The sequence below is a fragment of the Vicugna pacos genome, chromosome 18, assembly GCF_048564905.1.
Source record: "Vicugna pacos chromosome 18, VicPac4, whole genome shotgun sequence".
NCBI classification, from domain to species: domain Eukaryota; kingdom Metazoa; phylum Chordata; class Mammalia; order Artiodactyla; family Camelidae; genus Vicugna; species Vicugna pacos.
The window spans coordinates 14,177,507-14,198,023 of record NC_133004.1 but is presented as its reverse complement, the minus strand read 5'-3'; the positions used below and the strand labels follow the sequence as shown (position 1 = coordinate 14,198,023).

General features: G+C 47.4%; 1 protein-coding gene across 3 annotated transcripts in view; it reads right to left on the bottom strand.

Annotated features, from left to right (window-relative positions):
* TVP23A (trans-golgi network vesicle protein 23 homolog A) overlaps positions 1-15,825 on the bottom strand; it is a 31,218-nt gene extending 15,393 nt beyond the window's left edge. For all 3 annotated transcript variants that reach the window (XM_006204198.4, XM_072942218.1, XM_072942217.1), the window contains exons 1-2: positions 15,689-15,825; positions 15,367-15,446 (exon numbers count right to left, since the gene is read on the bottom strand). In XM_006204198.4, coding sequence (XP_006204260.1) covers positions 15,367-15,446; positions 15,689-15,697 — 89 coding nt within the window. In that variant the 5' untranslated portion in view covers positions 15,698-15,825. The remainder of the gene's footprint in view (positions 1-15,366; positions 15,447-15,688) is intronic.
* Between the last annotated feature and the right edge of the window lie 4,692 nt (positions 15,826-20,517).

Here is a 20,517-nt window from a genome sequence, read left to right as displayed (position 1 = left end):
AAAAAAAAAAAAAAAGCCCAAACAAATCATACTCATCAAGCCTCCAGTTCCAATTTACAAGAAACATAGGGAACAAAGGCAAATATTAAAAGATGCATCAGGGTTGCAGTCGGCAGTTTCCAGACTGAGAGCTCTATGGAACAAATCCATTACAAAGAGCGAAGAAAATGAGAGAAAGGAGAGGACTGGGAAAAGTACAGACTAAGAAGGACCTAAGAAATCCAGCCACCAATTGCAACATGTGGAAGTCATTCAATTGCGGTTCCAACAAATAATGAATAAAATTATGAGACAATCAAGGAAATCTGGACATTAGCTCGATATTTCATGAGATTTGGGAATTGTTAATCATTTTAAAGTGAGAAAATGCTACTGTGGTTTTGCTTTTAAAAACAAATTCTTGTCTTTTAGAGATAACATATCAAAATATTTACATTTGAAGTGATGTGATGTCTGAGGTTTGTTTCAAAATAATCAGGTGGAGGGCCAGAGGCAGAGTATAAATGAAAAAAGACTGGTCATGAGTTGATCATTTCCGAAGCTGTGTAATGGGTACATGGGGTTCATTCTGTTATTCTATTTGGTACACGTTTTGGGACTCTCTTTAATAATTTTTTTTAAGGAAGCAGACTACTGCCTTTCAAATTCCAGTTCTGCCATTTACTGTGTGACCTTAGACAAGTGACTCAACCTTTCTGGTCCAGTTTCCTCACCTGTAAAATGGGGATAATCACATCCACCTGATGTCAGGGCCTGGAGCACAGTGGGCACTCTAAGACACACATGCATTTCTTCGTTCTTCAGGCTGCCTCTGAGATGGGCCCCAAGGATCCCAACCTCCTGGTAGTCACACCCTTGTATAGTCCTCTCCAACAACGAACCACCAGGGCCGGTCTGTATGACTGACAGAATACATCAGAAGTAATCCTAAGTTTGGTTATAACACATTGTGGCTTCTCATCTTGGTCACTCTCTCTTGCTCTCCCACTGCTTGCTTTCCCTGGAGGGAGCCAGCTGCCATGATGGGAGCAGCCCTATGGAGAGGCCCACGTGGCAAGGAACTGAATCTTCCAGCCAACAGCCACGTGAGGGAGCTGTCTTGGAATCAGCTCCAGCTCCTACCACCCCAGTTGAGCCGTCCTATGACATGAAGGCAACCTCATGAGACCCTGAGCCAGAACACCCAGCTAAGCTGCCCCCAGATCCCTGACCTCCAGGTACAGTGTGAGAGCATAAATATTTGTTGTCTGAAGCTGCTAAGTTTGGGCTTGTTTGTTATGCAGCAATAGCTAATGAATACAGGCTCGCATGTTGAAGAGCTCTAACTCTGTATAACCTGTACTGCGTTTTGTCAGGTGATTTCAAAGGGCAGGGAGAGTCAGTTTCCTCTCAGAATCCATGTGGTGAAATGAAAGGTCCCAGTCTTAGCTGAAGACAGCTAGGGGTCAGGGGAGACCAGGAGGGCAACTGCAGTTACACTCACCTCTTCTAAACAGGAGACTCAGTGTTATCAACTGAGGGAGAGAAAGAAGCAGAGAGGCCAAGACTGATTTTCCAGAAGACGAGAGCAGAAGTCAACCAGCAGGAAGACGCTTAGAGCAGGTGGCGCCACAGAGAGTTTGAGGAAGGTAGGAAACCTGTATTTTTGTTTGTCTTCACCCTCGCTCTGAGTGGGATGCTTTTTGTTTGTTTGGTTGGTTTTGTATTGGAAATAGAAAGTAGAATTCACCCATTTATGTGCTCTAGCTACTAGATTCTGCTAGAAAGTGGGCAGGATTTGAAGGCATTGAATATTGCTCTTGTGTGAGCTTGGATCTGTTACCTGGCTCTTGGGAGCTTCAGTCTCCTCATATGCAAACTGGAGAGAATCCTGTCTTTTCTTGCATTTTTTAAAAATTTTGACCATTTTAATGTGTCTGTAATCAGGATGCATCCACTTATGTTTGCAAATATCAAGATGGTACATATTCCCGACCCCTAGGAACCATCACTGGGCCAGTGCACCTTAAAATGATAGCATCTTAGAAGCAAAGAGCCTTATAGGTTATTTAATGGGAGAACTGAGTAAAATCCTTATTAATTCATTTAGCAAATACTGAATCACTTTTGTAGCCTGGCCTGTGGGAGCCTCATTAAATTGGTTTCTTTCTTCTTTAGAACAGCCTGTGACACTTAAAAAAAAAATCTATGTTTTCTGGCAACAAAAGGATGTTCCAGATGTGGTCTGACTTGTTTCTGCCTCAAGACTTGGGGTTGGCTCCTCTCTAAGGAGGCCTGGGTTCTTGAAAGGCAAAGAAAATCAAGGCCCAAAGTCTGGGGGCCGGGGTGCAGGTATGAGGTGGTGGAGGGCAAAAAAAAGTGCCACATCTGGGCCATCTTTGGTACTGACAGAGCTTGGGGAAAAATGCCCTTTTAAGAAGAGTGATTTTTTTAAATTTGGGTTTCTTTTGGTGGGGCAGGAGGAAGGTAATTAAGTTTCTTTTTCTTTCTTTTTAGAGGAGGTACTGGGGATTGAACCCAGGACCTCATGCATGCTGGGCATGCGCTCTACCACTTGAGCTACACCCTCCTCCCCCCAAAAAATGTCCTTTTAGAACACAACATTTCTGCGTATTTCTGCCAAAAATCATGACCTGTTACTTGTCATGAGTAACATCAAACAGACCCAAGTTCAGATGCATTCCTCAAAGTAGCTGGCCTGTACTCTTCAAACTGCCCGTGTCATGAAAGACAAAAAAGACCTGAGAATAGTTCGATGCAACTGAATGCAATAGGTGATCCCGACTGATTAGTTTCCAATTTAAAACACATTTTGTTGCTGTGTTTTACAATTCTTTCTTCTGGGGTTTCATCGACCACTAAAATTCTCCATCAGTCACACTGAAAGCAGTAAGTTTTGTGATTGCTGTGCATGGGCGTTTATTGTTTGCAGGTTAATTTGGCACTCAAAATGATGCTTAAAGCTAAGATGGAAACTGTGATTTAAATTGTCCAACGACATAAAATTAAGTTCATAATCAACATGTAGATGCTTTACATTGATCCTCAAAATTGTTTAAGAAATAACGGAGTTTGAGAAATTGGGCTTAAAGCAAAGGCACCACATTTACTGAGCACCTACTGTTTCTCAAGCACCATGTCAGATCCAAGTGAAACCAAGTGGACCAAATGGACCGAGCCCTACCCTCATGGACGTCACGAGCCTTGGGGGTTGGGGGGTGGGCAGGGAAGCCAAGAAGCAAATAGGCAATTTGAACTCAGTCTGAAAAGTATCATTAATGGGATAAGCAGAGCCACAATCAAAATATATAACCACTCACATGGCACAACCACTGTCCAGGCAGAACAGTGATGCGGGGTCCCCCCAGCTGTCCTGCTGTTCCAGGTGCCAATCCTTTAGTTATGAGAGCCCCCCACCCAGGGCAGGGTGTCCACGAGGCTCTTGGCTATGTACTGACATTTTAACAAATCCAAGAGGTGGACACATCAGCTGGCCCCCAGGCTGGGGTAGACACGGGGGCTGCAGGGACTGAGAGCAGGGCACCTAGCTCAGAGTCGGGGATGTTTCTTAGCAGTAGTGAGGATGAAGATCTAAAGGACATGGGACAGCTCATCCAACTGCATAACAAAAAAACAAACAACCCAGTCCAAAAACGGGCAGAAGACCTAAACAAGCAATTCTCCAATGAAGACCTACAAATGGCCAAGAGGCACATGAAAAAAGGCTCACTATTGCTAATTATCAGAGAAACGCCAAATCAAAACTACAATGAGGTTATCACCTCACACCAGTCAGAATGGGCATCATTCAAAAGTCCACAAATGATAAATGCTGGAGAGGCTGTGCAGAAAAGGGAACCCTCCTACATTGCTGGTGGGAATGCAGTTTGGTGCAGCCGTTACAGAAAACAGGATGGAGAGTCCTCAAAAAACTAAAAACAGACTTATAATATGATCCAGCAATCCCAATCCTGGGCCTACCTCTGGAAGGAACTTTAATTCAAAAAGGTACATGCAACCCAATGTTCATAACAGCACTTTATACAATAGCCAAGACATGGAAGCAACCTTAAAGTCCATTGACAGATGACTAGATAAAGAAGTTGTGTTATATTACACAATGAAATACTACTCAGCCATAAAAAAGAATAAAATAATGCCATTTGCAGCAACATGATTGGACCTAGAGATCATCATTCTAAGAGAAGTAAGCCAGAAAGAGAAAAATACCATATGATATCACTCATATGTGGAATTTTTAAAAAGTAAAAAGAGGACACTAATGAACTCATCTACAAAACAGAAACAGACTCACAGATTCAGTAAACAATCTTATGACTACCAGGGAAAGGGCGTGGGAAGGAATAAATTTGGGAGTTTGAGATTTGCAAATGTTAGCCACTATATGTAAAAATAGATTTTTAAAGTTTCGTCTCTATAGCACAGGAAACTATATTCAATATCTTGTAATAACATTTAATGAAAAAGAATATGGAAAGGAACATACGTATATATGTGCATGACTGGGGCATTGTGCTGTACACTAGAAATTGACACACTGTAACTGAGTATACGTCAATTTAAAAAAAAAAGGACACAGGCTTTCTTTGGGGGGCAATGAAAATATTTTGGAATTAGATAGTGATGATGGTTGTACAACCTTTGGAATATACTAAAGGCCAGTGAGTTGTAGCCTTTAAAGGGGTGGATGAATTATATCTCAGGTAAAAATAAATGAATTTTAAAAAATGTTTAAGATCTAAATTTAAGCAGCAGAGAACAAAGCATGTAACAGGCCAGGGGATGAGCCCGGGCACTGGGGCGCTAGGTAAAAGGGCTCAGACGGCCACACCAGCCTGAACCCCCAACGCAGGGCCACTGCAAACAGGCCCTTCGATCACCTGGTGGTGACTTCAAGAGGTTTGGGGAGAAAAACACAGCATTAGAGAGGAATTTCAACTCACAGCCTCTTGCACCTCCAGGAAGTATAGTAGAAACGCTATTGTTGGAGTAATGTTTCCTCCCCACTGTCCTTGACGGGTGGTGATGGGGGGTGAGGTGGGGGCTGCAAATTCAGGTGCTTATAGGGCTGAGCTGGGCTGGTAAATAAGTCAGTCTGGGTGAGAGCTGGGGCTCACCCAGAAGAGGCAGGTCCACTCTTTCAAATCTAACAGCCACTCACAAGAAGTCAGCAATCCAGATTAAAAAAAAAATTTTTTTAATTGCATAGTAAGTGAAAAAAGCCAGTCTGAAAAGGCTGCATACTGTATGATTCCAACTACACAACATTCCAGAAAAGGCAAAACTAGGGAGGCAGTAAGGAGGTCGGGGGTTAGGGTGGAAGAAGTGAACAGGTTCTTCTGGGCAGTGAGATTACGCCGTCTGACACTGTAATGGTGGGTACGGGTTGTTACATTCATCCAAACCCACAAAATGTACAACACCCAGAGTGAACCCCAGTGTAAACTACGGACTTTGGGTGATAATGACGTGCCCAGGTAGGTTCACCAACTGTAGCAAATGTTTCCTCTGGCAGAGGGGATGTTGAGACGGGGGGAGGCTATGTGTGGGAGGGGGCAGGGGGCAGATGAGAATCTCTGTACCTTCCCCTTAATTTTGCTGTGAACCTAAAACTGTTTAAAAAAAAAAAGTCTAACATATAAAGAGAATAAAAATAATACAATAATACAACAAAAATTTTTATTTAGGTGAAATTCATATCACATGAGATTAACCGTTTTCAAGTGAACAATTCATGGGAGAAGTTATAGCTCAGTGGTAGAACACTTGGCATGCCCGAGGTCCTGGGTTCAATCCCCACTACCTCCATTAAAATAAGTAAGCCAAATTACCTCCCCCACCCCCGAAAAAAACCACCACTAACAACAACAAAAGAATTTTTTAAAAATCAAAGTGAACAATTCAGTGACATTTAGCACTTCACACATTTCCATCATTCCAAAGTAATCCCCATACCAGTCGGGCAGTTTCTCCCCACTTTTCTCTCCCCACAGCCCCCGGCGACCACAGCTGCTTCTGGGGCTCACTGTGTGCTCTGTGACTTCTGTGCACTCTGAGCAACTCAGATTTCTTATGGGACCCATTCCATTTTTTGAATTTAAATTCACATTCATTTAAAATACCTCCCTGGCCTAAGGGAGTATGTCTGAGGGTTGGAGTGTTTGACTGTCTCTTTGCAATTTGTAAAGTGTTTTACAATCTGGGGAGAGAGACATTTGTATTGTAATGCAGAAAAAAAAAAACAAAACAAAACGAAAACCAGGATCCATTAACATGATTTGTGGCTATTTCTGGCTCATTCTGGAAGCCTCCCTACTCCCGTAATGAGTGAGGAGTGAGTAATTGGCCATGCAACACCCAAGGCTGAGCCCGAGTGAAGAGAATTTCCTCAGTGCTGGAGTAGGGCCAGCCCTGGGCTTTTCCCCTTGGATTCCAACTCAGATTTATTGAGTTGGTCTTTATTAAGGAAATGTCATCAGCATGACTTACTAGAATATATGGCTCAGGCTTGTATCAACACCTACCTCACTCTAATGAAGATGAACACACACACACACACACACACACACACCAGCGTCACTCTAATGAAGATGAACACACACAGACACACACCCCAGCGTGAGCACTCCTTGCTTATCCAGAAATGGACAATCTAGAAAAATACACCAAGTCACTCAGAGTAGAGCAGAATCAGAATGCAGGAGCCTTTCACATCCATTTCAACACTTACTGAGTCAACATGTGCAGGGATGGAGAACCTGAAGTTTCGGCCCTTTGTTTGTTGAGTTCCCTGGGGATGCTGATGAAGTTGCATCCTGGGATTGCAAGCCCCGAGACCTGCATCTGGGACCCACTGCCTTCGGCCATCCCTCTCCAATCTCAGAAGTCCCAGCAGCTGGCAGAATTTGGACAGAGATCAATTTGAGCCAAGTTGCCACGTGTGTCCCTGGAGTTCAGCCAGTTCAGGCCGCCAGCATCTTTCACCCTGACCCTCCACCAGCCTCCTTACAGATCTCCCTGCTTCTGTTCTTGCCCTACGGGCCACGCGGCCGTCTCGGGCACCTTTCTCACGGGTCAATAGATCATAGCTCTCCCCTGCTCAAATCTCGCCAAAGATTGCCCATCAAGGCAGACAAAGTTTCAGTTTCCCATCGGAATTTTCAAGGCCTCCACATCCTTCCCCTAATGAATCTCCAACTGTCTCCTCCTCCCACTGTCCCACTTTCTACACACCGGCACGGCTCTAACAATCCTTAGACTACACTCCCACCTTAGGGCCTTTGTAGAAGAACTCCCTCTGCCAGAACTCTCTTCCTGTGGATCTTCCCATCCCTGGCTCCTCCTTGACATTTGGGTCTCAGTCCAAATGCGCCTCCTCAGGCCTCCTGAGCCCTCCAGGACCTAACGGGGCCCCTGGCCCTGGATCCCTTTTTCATGGCACTTGGGACTCTCTGATGTTATTTTGTTTAGATATTTGTTTATAGGTTCACTGTCTCTCGCCAGTTAAAATGTCAGCTCCGTGAGGGCAGGGACCAGGCCTGTCTGGTGCTCTCTGTGGCCCTTAGAACAGTGTTTGGCACACAAAGGGCCTTGAAACCTTTTGTTGATTTAATGAACAACAGAGTGAGCGAAAGAATAAACCCGTGGCTCTCAGATGAGAAGTGATCTGCGGTTCCCCTGCCCCCAGCAATACCTGGAAATGTTTTTGGTTGTCACAAGTTGGGAAGGGGGGCTGCTACTGGCATCTAGTGGGTAGGAGGCCAGAGATGCTGCTAAACATCCCACAGCGCACAGGGCAGCCCCTGGAACAAAGAATGCCCAGCCCCAAATGTCAATAGTGTCAACTCTGGAATAAATGAATGAGTGAGTGAAACACTCCAGGCCCACGAGGTCAAGCTGGTGTCCAACATCAAACATCAAGGAGTCCAACCAACGTCCCTTTCTGGTCCCAAATGCCTTCCCCAGTTGTGTGGGTCCTGGTTCAGAAGAAATCTCTCTTTGGTGATCCTGGTGTTGGCCCTGCTTAGGCAATCAATTTCGTGTTAACAAGAAATATAAATAAGGGGAAGTGAAGCGGCTGGAGATGGAAGGGGTTAATTTCAAAACATGTAATTCCGTGCCCTGATCAAAGAGAACTGAAATTTGTCTAGTTCCTTGATTCTGCGGGTTATTTTCCTTGGTAATCATGAACCTTCCTTAAAATTGAACAATCAGCTCTTGGTGGGACCTGCTTGTGTGTTGTTATTTCTATATTTTTTTGAATAGATTTTAGAGTGGGGAGAGGGTTGGTGTGACTCCTTGTCCAAAGTCACCGGGGACAGGGGTCTGGGCAAGGGGGTCCTCACTTAGTGAGGCAAACAGACTTCCTAGAATGACAACAAAGAAAAACCAAAATTATTTTTCTCATCTATGTGTTGTGTAGCATGATGTGTGCGTGCGTGTGTGCGTTCGCAGCCATTAGAGACGCACCTGTGTTGATTTCTGGAAACAAAGGATGACCACGCAGGCGCATCTGTACCATCACCTGCCCCCTCCTTTCTTACCCACACCTCACCAGCTTCGCTTGGGTCAGTGTCAAACAAAGAGGCTTCAGGAATGCTCTGAGTTCCCGCAAATGCAAATGTGATTTCTCCAGTTTGAAACCCCAGAGAGCGAGAGAATCATCTAAATTGGGGTTCTCAATAGGGGACAGTTTTCACCCCAGGGGACATCTGGCAATGTCTCGAGTCATTCTAGGTTGTCACAGCTGGGGGGGGGGCAGTGTCACTGGCACCTCGTGTGTGGAGTCCAGGGATGCCACTGAAATCCTACAATGCACAAGACAGCCCCAACAAAGAATTATCTGGCCCCAAATACCAACAGTGCTGAGGCTGAGGAAGTCTGCTCTGAAGAGTGGGAGCAACTCTGCACACTCATCTACACGAGGGAAATATCAAGTACTCCCCAGAGGAAGCAGGAAGCACTTGCTGAAGACCCGAGGATGCTGTTCACAGGGCAGAGCTTGTCTGGAGGGTCTCTCCCTGCGTGAGCGCCTGCTCCCCGAAGCACAGCGTCATGTAAGATGCGACTCCAGAGCCAGATCTAAAGGCTCAAATACCCACCCTGCAACTTAACAGTTGTGTGACGTCGGGCCAATCCCTCGACTCTTTCCCTCAATTTCTTTAATCTTGAAATTGATAAAAAATCATAGTACTTACTTCATAGATTTGTAATACAGGTTAAATGAATTTTATGAGTAAAGCCCTTAGGACAGTGCCCATGTATAGTAAGTGCTAGGTAAGAGTTTGCTATTATTTTTCATTCAATATAACTTCCCTTAAAGAGCAGCCAGTACCTTCATCTGCAGCTTGTTTTGAGGAACAGCTTTTGTACCCAACATGGGAAGACGAATAGATGGAAGACAGAAGACTTCTTGAAAGACAAAACGCTATTCTACCTGACGGGCGAGTTGGGGATTTGCAGGGTTAGTTCTGATTCCCCGTGATTTCTGCCCTGGGACCCAGCCCCACTAACATGGACTCCCTGTGGCCCCTGAGACCAGAGGACAGCCAGCTCCCCTCAATCTGATGCCCACTGGGCTGAATGAGGACCAACCAGGGAACAACAACCAAGCCCCACCAACAAACCAGCCCTGAAAACTAAGACCAAACTCAGATCCGATAAATCTGCCTGGAGCAAGAGTTGATCCCCGACAATGGGAGGGAATCCACTGGAAACCACGACCTTTGTGAAGACAGAGCCTCGAAAGCATAAACAGAACTTCCCACAGCATGGACAGTCCCCAGCTCCAGGGACAACCCCAGGGCAATGACCTGTTGCAACTGTGGACATGACTCCACCTGAGCCCTGCCCAGAGTCAGGACACAGAAGTTATCCTTATGGTCAGATTTTTAAAGGGTACCATTTATGAAGGATAAGGTGTCAGGGGTCCCACTGGATTCACTGTATACATTCACCCAATTTAGTCCTCCCTTTACACAAACTTATGATGGAGCTAATATCATCCCCATTTTACAGATGAGAAAATGGGGGCTCTGGAGGTGCCCTGACTTGTTCAAGGTCACTGTGAGTGAAAGGTTAACATCAGGCTTGCCTGGGGATGACCTGGGTATCCCACGGAGGTGTCGTATCTGCCTGCTCATGCGTGGAACCTGCCCCCTCAATTCCCCGAGTTGGAGGAACTGTGAGCTAGAAGGCAGGCCTTGGACTTCAGTGTAAAGGGTCATAGAAAACGCTAGCAGGAAATAGAGCTGAAGCTTCTCCACCTCCACGTGACTCACACAGCGCTTGGGCTCTTGTCCCTGAGAGCTCAACACAGCCCACATAGTAGAAAAGAAGCTGCGTGTGAGGGTAGAGGCTGGCTCCCTCTCTGAGATGAAGATGCAGCCTCACTGCCTTGCATCCTTCCAGAGAGCCAAGTACACAGTTCTATATGAAAGCCTCTTTGTGTCTTGGGAGGCTGTCTGCCAGGTCGAACCCACAACCACAGTTAGTTGGCTGGGGAATGATGGAACCAAGATTCAAACCTGGGATCTGCCTGACCTCGAATCCAGGCTCCCCCTGCTCCCCAAGACAGCTGGAAGCCCAGAGTACTCACTACAAGTTGCTCTGCAATACAGCATTGCTAAAGCACAGAGTTACCATATGACCCAGCAATTCTGCTCCTAGGTTTATGCCCAAGAGAATGGAAGACATATGTTCACACATCAACTCATACATGAACGTTCATAAGAGCATTAGTTACAAGAAGCAAAAAGCAGAAGCAGCTCAAATGTCTATCAACTTATGAAGGATAAAGAAAATGTACTCTATCCACCCACTGAAATATTATTCGGCCATAAAAAGTATTGAAGGATCTGCCAAAACAAGGATGAACCTTGAAAACATGATGCTCAGTGAAAGAAGCAGGCAAAAGGCCACATATTGTATGATCCCCTGTATATGAAATGTCCAGAGTAGGCAAATTCATAGAGACAGAAAGTAGATTAGTGGTTTCCAGGGGCTGGGGGAGAGGAGAAATGGGAAGTGACTACTTACTGGGTACACGGCTTCCATTTGGGGGGATGAAAAATTCTGGAACTAGATAGAGATGATGGTTGTGCAACCTTGTGAAAATACTGAAAACCACACTGAACTGTATATTTGAAAAGGGTGAATTTATGATACATGAATAATAGTTCAATAAAAACATATACATGCACAACATGACACCAAAAGCAAAGACAACAAAAGGAAAAATAGGTAAATGGGACTACATGAAATTTAAAAAAATCTGTGCATCAAAGGACACAATCAATAGAGTGTAAAGGCAACATATGGAACTGCAGAAAATATTTGCAAGTCATACACCTCATAAGGGGTTAATATCCAGAATATATAAAGAACGCCTACAACTGAGCAACAAACAATCTAATAACAACTTTAAAATAGACAAAGGATTTTGGATAGACATTTCTCCAAAGATGATATACAAATGGCCAACATGCACATGAAAATATGCTGAACATCACTAATCACTTGGGAAATGTCATTCAAAACCACAACGAGATACCGCCACACATCCATCAAGATGGCTACTATGAAAAAAACCCAGAAAATGACAAGTGTTGGTGAGGATGTAGAAAAACTGGAAACCCGTGCATTGATGACAGGATTACGAAATGGTACAACTGTTAGGAAAAATAGTATGGAAGTTCCTCAAAAAATTAAATATAGAATTACCATATGACCCAGCAATTCCACTTCTGGGAATATATCAAGAAGAATTGAAAGCAGGGTCTCAAAGATATTTGCACATCCATGTTCATGGTGCTATTCACAAGAGCTAAAACGTGGAAGTAACCCAAGTGTCCCTTGACAGATGAATGGATGAACAAAATGAGCTAAATACATACAATGGAATATTATTCAGCCTTTAAAAGGAAGGAAATTCTGCCTCATGCTACAACATGGATGAACTTTGAGGTTAAGTGAAATAAGTCAGTCCCAAAAAGACAAATGCTCTATGATTCCATTTACATGAGGGAGCTAAAGTTGCCAAATTCAGAGAGACCTTAAAGATGAAGGATGATTGTCAGGAGCTGGGGTAAGGGGGAGGTGGAGAGTTGGTGTTTCATGGGGACACAGTTTCAGATTTTCAAGATGAAAAAGCTCTGGAGATCTGTTTTACAAAAACACGAATATATTTAGTGCTACTGAACTGTCCACTTAAAAATGGTTAAAATGGTAAATTTTATGTTGTGGGTTTTTTTGCACAATTAAAAAAAGTAAAAAAGAAAACGGGAAAACACACACACAGCAGCACATAACTAACAGTTCCTCCACCTGCCCCGGTGTGCTGTATCATCCTCCACTGATCCTGCAAGGTGCCCTCCCCACCACTCTGCACCTCACTGACCTGGAACCAGGGACAGGAAGGGCGGGGACCAGGTCTCTAACCCCAGGGCTTAGCCAGCACTTGTACACAGATGTTGCATAAATATGTACTGAACAAACTGTAGAGCAACCACGTGGTGAGGTCAGGTTGGTACAGCTGCCCCATTTTACAGATAGGTCAATGGAGGCTCAATAAAGGCAAGGAGAACATGGCTCAAAATCACAAAGCCAGTAAGTGGCAAAGGAAGAAATGGCCCCGATATCCCAGACTCCTGTTAATAGAGCCCCTTCCATAATTTCACCTCCCTTCAAAGTCAACCTGGAATCTGTTTCAACGTGGAATTTACAATATCAATTCTCACCCTACAGTAGTGATTCTCAACTTGTTTGGATCATGGACCCATTTGATAATGTAATTAAAGTTTGAGTCCTTTTCCTAAAGCAGCACACATATGAAACCTAGATAATAGTTTCCAGAGGGTTCCTGGACCCTGTGAAGTCCATCCACGGGTCCCAGTTACAAACCCCCTTTCCATCCTGCCAACTGGGTGACTTCATTTATGCTCAGGATTTAGAGCCTTCTCTACAGTCTTGAGCATCAGAATCAACTAGGGATGCTATATGAAATTCCCCGGCCCATCCCCTGTGCCCTGGTTAAGTAGGTCCTGGGCTGGACCAGAAATCTGCTCCAGAGGATTCTGGGATCAGCAGCTCTCAGACACACACAGGTCCATGGGCTGCTGCCTCCCAGATGACCTCCCCGGAGCTCCCAGCCTCTTTTCGCAGTCGCCCACCAAACCTGGCCATTAAAACATTCCACCACAACCCAACAAAGGCAACCCTGGGCTCAACATCTTCCCCCCATAAGTGCTGGGTTACGAGGCCAGAAGCCTGGGCATCACCCTTGACTATCCCCACCCGCAAACTACATCTTGATCATCACCAAGGTCGGCTCAGTCTGCCTCCTCTGTGCCTATGGGCCCCTCTAGTTCCTTCCATCACCCCTGCCAATGCCCTGGTCCAAGCTGCCAGCTTCTGCTCCCTTCTGCCTCTACAGTCCACCCTTCATCCTGCAATTCTGACCATGTCACTGCCCCATGAAAACCCAGCTCTAGGACTGCACTGTCCAATATGGTAGCCACATGGGCAATTAAAATTAAAAATATCCAAATCTCTGTCCCTTAGTCACACTAGCCACATTAAAGGGTTCAACAGCCACATGAGGCTGGTGGCTACCACACTGGATAGCACAGATGTAGTACATTCCCACGCGTCCTGGTGGACAGCACAGCACCAGAACGTCACTTATAAGCCCTGCTGGGTGTGGCCCAGCCTCTGCTCAGACTACTTCCCAGTAAAGCAGTCTCAGCTCCCTAAACTCATGATCTCACCTTTAAGCCTTTACACGTGACACCCTCCCCGCTTCCCTTAGCTAACTCCTACCCAGCCTTCAGGTATCAGCTTGGAAGCCACTTCCTCCGCCAGCCAGGATAAGCGCGCCAGCTTTTGCCGATCACTGCCTTTAAAGCACTGAATAATAACAGCCATGGGAATCACTACACCACTAGCTTTCAACCGCGGGCAAGTCTGCCTCCCAGGGGACTGGCAGTGACTGCAGGGATTACTAGTGGGGCACCACTGGCATCTGGTGCGGAGAGGCCAGGGATGCTGCCAAGCATCCTACAGGGCACAGAACAGCCCACAGCAAAGAGATATCCGGCCCAAACTGTCAGCAGTGTCGAGGCTGACCATCCCTGCCCAGACCAGGTAACTCCATGGAAACAGGGCGTGTCCTGTATACTGTGTATTCCCAGCCACCAGCCCAGAGCTGGGTATACAGGAGGTGCTCAGTAATGACTGAATATATAGTGAGTTTATATGTTCTAGAAAATTCTTTCCCGGGATTCCTGTTCTCTTACAGTGTTTTTCCCTAAAGCCAGTCATTGGTCATTATGGTAAGCTGAATAATGGCCTCTCAATCGACAGTCATCCCTAGAACCTGTGAATGTTACCAGATACGGCAAAAGGGACTTTGCGGGTATGATTAAGTGAAGGATCTTCAGATGGGAAGATAATACGGGTGGGCCATAAATGCAATCACAAATAATCCTATAAGATGAATGCAGAGGGAGATTTGACACAGAGGAAAATGCAATGTGAAAATGGAACAGAGATATTGGAAGATGCTACAGCTGGCCTCAAGGATGGAGGAAGAGCCCTTTGGCCAGCAGAAGCTGGACAAGGCAAGGAACAGATTTTCCCCTAGAACCTCCAGAGGGAGTGTGGTCCTACGCACACCTTGGTTTCAGCCCAATAAAACTGATTTTGGAGTTCTGTCCTCCAGAGCTGTGAGAGAATAAATTTCTATTGTTTTAAGCCAATACTATGTCTGTCTGGCTGCAGCTGAAACAGAGATAAGAATAAAAATTCAAGCCCTTGTCCACCTCTCCAGCCTCCTGCCAAACCCTCTCCCCTCCCCTGCGACCCTCCAAACGCAAAGGCTTTTCTCTGACCTTCCATCACAGCCTCCAGCCCTTGGACCTGCTATTCCCTCTGCTTGGAGTGCTTCCTCCAGTCTCCCAAGGCGGGGTGCTTGCCATCATTCAGGGCTCAGCTGAAATTCACCTCCTCTGAGAGGCCCTCCCTGGTTGCACTAAGGCAGCCAGCCTCTGCCAATTACTTTCTCTTTCATCACCTTGTTGATTTTGTCCTCAACTCTCCTCACGCTAATTATCTTGTTAACATCTTTGTTTGCCTGTTCAATGTTGTCCCCTCTCCTTGGAGACCACAAGGCTCCAGGAGGGCAGGTCCTTGTCTGATCTGTCCAAGGTGTGTCCCTAGCCCCATGCCTGGCACAGGCCACATACTCAGTACATTCTGAAGGAATGACTTAATGAATGGGTGAATGAATGTGAATAAATTAAGTTGCAGCTTTGGGAGATGCTTGCCTATCGCGCAGTCCCAACACACCTGATCTTGGCTTTCCGAAAGGCCAGCTCCTCTTCGTTGCCAAAGTCCAGGGACACATCCTCAGTATCGTCCACCAGGGCCTAGGGGACACCAAAGGCAGGTGAAACATCCCTCTGATGTGCACAGGCCCTTCTGCCCTAACCCTCTCTGCTAACGGGACGCCTCCCCTTCGGCCTTCTCCACCCTCCGGCCCATTTGGCGTCCTTCGAGGCCCAAGCTCCGGCTCGCACACCTCTCCCCCTCCCCGCTTCTCCCAGCGCTCCCGCAGGCCTCTCTCGTCCTTGCCACCACCCTTCCATCCCCAGCATCCCCGCGGTCCTACCTGCTTCATCCTTCCCAGAGCCCACCTGGAGCCCACACCCCAGCCTCCGGCTCCGCCTCTCCGCCGAAGGGCTGGGATGCCCGGCGGGCAGCGGCAACCGGGGCGATGCGGTCGAAGCCTGAGCCCCTCCGAGCAGCTTCAGCGCAGGACGCCGGTGGGGGCGGGGCGCGCGGGGCCCAGAGCGCAGTCGCGGGCTGGGGAGGTGGGCTCGGCTGCCCCGGCGAGGGCGGGGCTTGGGAGGGTCTCCCGTCCACCGAGCTCCCTGGGGACCAAGCCTAGGCGAGAAAGAGCTGACGCCAGTTGGAGGGATGGAGGGCGAAGACAGAACGGCGGCAGGGAGGGGACGATTAGGGCTCGGAGGCGGACTCGGGAACCGTGACCAGTGATCCTGAGGGGAATAGAGCGGGTGGGTCAGTGAATGCGGTGGATGTTCCGTAAACAGCAAATAAACAAATGAACGAATGAATGAATGTCAGTGCTGGGCAGCCTCATTCAGGGCTCAGAAAAGGTCAGTGTTTCCTCAGAAGCGCTGAGCTCAAGAATTCCCCAGGGCCCACATTAAACGCAGTCTCCCAGGCCCCACGCTGGAGATTCAGAAGACCTGGAGTGGGACCGCGGATTGTGTTTTAAACCCATGAATCTGCTGCAGCCACGGCTGGACATCTGCACGCATCTGGGTACCAGACACATATTGAGCACAAAACAACTATTCTTAGCGGGAATAGTACTGTTTCTGGATGTAAAGGCCTTTCCAGGTATCTACCAGGAAAAAAGGCTTGCCACCTGAAAGTTTTTCCTTTCTTTCTGCACTCTCCTCCTCCTGGCCACGCACCAGGGGCAGAGGGCCGAGAGTCTAGGGGCTAAGGCCCCTAGTCCTGGCCTTTGCCCTTCTGCCACGGGCAATAGGGATCTATGCCCCATCCCTGGTGACCCAGAAAAGGGCCAGGGGTCCACAAGATCCTGACACAATTGGTCCACTGCGGGCCCTCGCAGGAGTGGCTGCCTGGGGTGTGCCCAGGTGGAGAAAGGGGTAGGGAGCAGAGGACGGACGTACCTAAGCTCTGGGCCCTAGACGGGCCTCCTCCACCCCCACCCCATTGCCTAATCTGATCCTACAAAGGGTCTGCCAGGTGTGTGTGGAGGGAGAATATACTTTCTCCTGGGGACAGGATGCCATCTTCAGCAGTCAGGGGATCTGGCCGGGGCCTGAAACACTGCATCTCTAGCAAGCATTCAGGTGATGCTGATTCTGCAGGCCTCTGGACCACTCTTTGAATTGTAAGGATCTAAACCACCAAAGCATGGCTTCCTAGAAGAGCCTGTTGGCTCTTCCAGCCCAAAGCTGGCTCCAGGCACAAAAGCATGTCACACTGAGAGGCTGGGGTGCCCTAAGCTCCCCTCCCCTGCTGGGCCCCATCTGCCTGGGACAGATAATATGGGGAGGGGTGGAAAGGGGCCACAGCAGAGGGCAGGTGGAGGTGAGAAGCCGTTACAGAACATTTAGGGACTTTTCCTCTGAGAATCACCAGCTGTTGGTATCTGTTAAGTTGGGGCTCAGAGAATCCCCACGGGGGTGAGGAGGTAGGAAACCCCCTCGGAAGCCCCATTTGGGGACAAACTGTCATTCTCAGCCACTGAGCTGGGGATACCTGGAGCATAACCCCAGCTCCCACTGTGTGGAGGTCACACGCCACTCTCCCCTCCTGAGCTGTCCTCAGGGGGCACAGGCTGAGGGTACAGGGGTTGGGGCCACATCTGGGGCCTCTGGCATTCCCTTCCCAGGAGAAAGCACCCTCCCTCTGCACATACCAGGATGGCTCTCTGCAGGGTCTGGGGAGCAGTATGAGAACCTGAGGAGTCTGCAAGGAATTCATCATTGGCTTTGAAACCAGCGGTAGTGGTTTCACCTGGGGCTGCTGGTTAAATGCAGACTCCAAGACCCCACTCCAGACTTCTTGAAACTCCAGGGCTAGTCCTGGGAAATTCTTGGGTCCAGAGACTTTTGGGAAACCCTGACCTTCCCGCCTCACATCGGTGCCACTGAATATGGTCACTGGATCCTCAACTGGTTGTGGCCTAGGAGGGACTTGGGGAACAGACCTTTGAGAAGCAGCCCCATCTCTGATCCCTGTAGGGTGGCTTCCAGCCCTGAAGCCAGAACAACTCAAGGGAAGGGGCTCCAGGCTTAAGACAGCCACTGGCCTCTGGATGGCCCTCAGATGTCAACCTCAGGAGTCAGGCAGCCCTGGCTGGGAACATGGCTCCACCACTCTCAGGCTGGGTAGCCTTGGGCAGGGGACGTCACTTCTCTGGCCTCAGTCTTCACACCTATAAAATGGGACTGTACGTCCCCGCACCTGGCAGGGTCGATATAAGGACTAGAGAAAACATGTGAAATGTTCTCCTCAGAGTAGGGGCTCAAGAAACAGTGGCCCTGGTGAAACTGGCTGCAGTCATCAGAGGGGTCTGGGGTCCAAGGAATCCCTGGGGGCTGGCAGCACACAGGACCTGAGCCTCACGCCAGAGTTCTTCCTTCTGCTCGAGCACATCTGCCTTAATGGGGAGACAGGAGCTGCATATCCAGCCCCGCCAGCAGCTTCCCAAGCACCAACTGTGGGCTCCACTCTGCATGTACCCAGAGCACATGGCAGCCAGGACAGAGGACTGTGTATGGCCCTCTCCCCAAGACAGGACCCTGGGAGCCCTAGACCAGAAGGCAGAGGCTTGATTTGGACTAATACAGCTGGCCAGGGGGGGCAGGAGGGGTCAGGCTGGCTAGATTGTGCCAGCGCCAAATTGGGTTGCCAGATCTAGCAAGTAAAAATAAGAAAGCCTGGTGAAAATGAACTTGAGGTAAGCAGCTTTTTAGTACGTCCCATCCACTACTTGGGACAGACTTGTACTAAAAAATGATCAGTTGTTTAGCTCAAATTCAAATGTACCTGGAGTCCTGTATTGCATCTGACAACCCTATGGCTTCAGGCCAGGCTGCATCCAGGCCCCTGAGGCCCGGGGCTCCCACCAACATGCCCCTGTGCCTCTCACCTTCCTGCTTCCCCACAGAAGCTGCACCCACTCCACAGGGCTCCTCCCGCCTGACCCAGCGAGAAGGGCCCCGTCCTTCTCCATGCCGGCAGCCATGGCAGGTGCCCAGGAAGGCAGAGCAGAGGGCCCAGGGAGGAAGTTGGGTCCCTCCTGTGGGCTGCCCTTGGGGTCCCCATCCACCTTGCCAGGGGCAGGCAGTGCACGAGATGAGCCCTGGACTTCTTCCCAGAAGGACCTCAGCTGTGCCTGGGCCTCTGTTTCCCCACCTGTGAGATGGGCAGAGATTCACTGTCTTGCATACTCCTCAGTTCTCTACTTGCTCACTCCTCACCTGCTCTGGGCTTGATTCACTGGTCTAGACACAGGGACACGGTACTTAGTGAGACACATAATGTGTTTGCCCTTTGTGGGCCAATGTTCTAGTTGTAGACGGACTAAAACAACCAAGTCAAAAAAGAAGTCACAAGAGCATTTGAAAACTGCAGTAAATACTCCAAACGGAGCTGCCCTATCCAATCGGGGAGCCAGGAGTCACTATGGAGTCCTTGAAATGGAGCGAGACCAGATGGAGATATTCTGTCAGTATTCGGGGTTTGAAGTCCTAGTAGGAGAAAAGGAAGTAAAATGTCTTCTCATAATTTTTAAATTGCTCACATATTAAAATGATCATGTTTTGGATATATGGAGTTAAAGTACAAATCAACTTGCCCTGTTTCTTTTTACTTTTTTAGATGTGGCTACTAGAAAATTTAATGCGACGCATGTGGGTCACATTACGTTTCTTGTTTGTTAATTTTTTTTTAACTGAAGTATAGTCAGTTTACAATGTTGTGTCAATTTCTAGTGTACAGTGCAATGTTTCAGTCAGACATACACATACATATATTTGTTTTCATATTCTTTTTTATTATAGGTTATTACAAGCTATTGAATATAGTTTCCTGTGCTCTATAGTAGGACCTTGTTGTTTATCTATTTTATATATAGTAGTTATTATCTGCACATCTCGGTCTCCCAACTTATACCTTCCCACCCTCTTCCCCTCTACTTTGTTTTCTATGTTTGTGAGACTGTCTCTGTTTTGTAAATAAGTTCATTTGTGTCTTTCTTTAGATTCCCCACATAAGTGATACCATATCATGTTATATTTCTGTACTAGAGAGTGACTGGGTGGGAATTTAAAAAGCGGACAGGGAAGCCCTTCTGAACTGAGCCTCAATTTCAAAAAGAACGTTTATGCCCAAATTTAAACAGATAAAAACAGCGTAATAAACCCTGATGCACTTGCCCTGCTTCCAAATTCAGCTCACACAGCCTGTCTTTTTGCATCAATACATTCCCTGCTTCCTTCTTCCATGTGATTTTGAAGCAAACCCTAGAATTTTATCATTTCACTCTAATATTTTGATATGTAGCTCTAAAAATGGACTCTTGAAAAAAAGCCACAGGAATTCTACTCCCAGGTATATCCCCAAGAGAACTGAAAATATCTTCACCAAAAAACCTTGCACAGAAATGTTCGTAGCAGCGTCATTCACAACAGCCTAAAGTTAGAAACAGCCCAGATGTCTGTCAGCTGATGAAGGAATGAGCAAAATGCACCATATCCTTACAATGAAAAATCCTCGGCAATAAAAAGGACTGACATGCCCATACACGCTACAACGCGGGTGAATCTTGCAAACATCATGCTCAGTGAAAGAAGCCAGATGCAAAAAGCCGCACGCTGTCTGATTCCATTCATATGAGAAGCCCAGAACAGGCAAATCCATTGAGACGGAAAG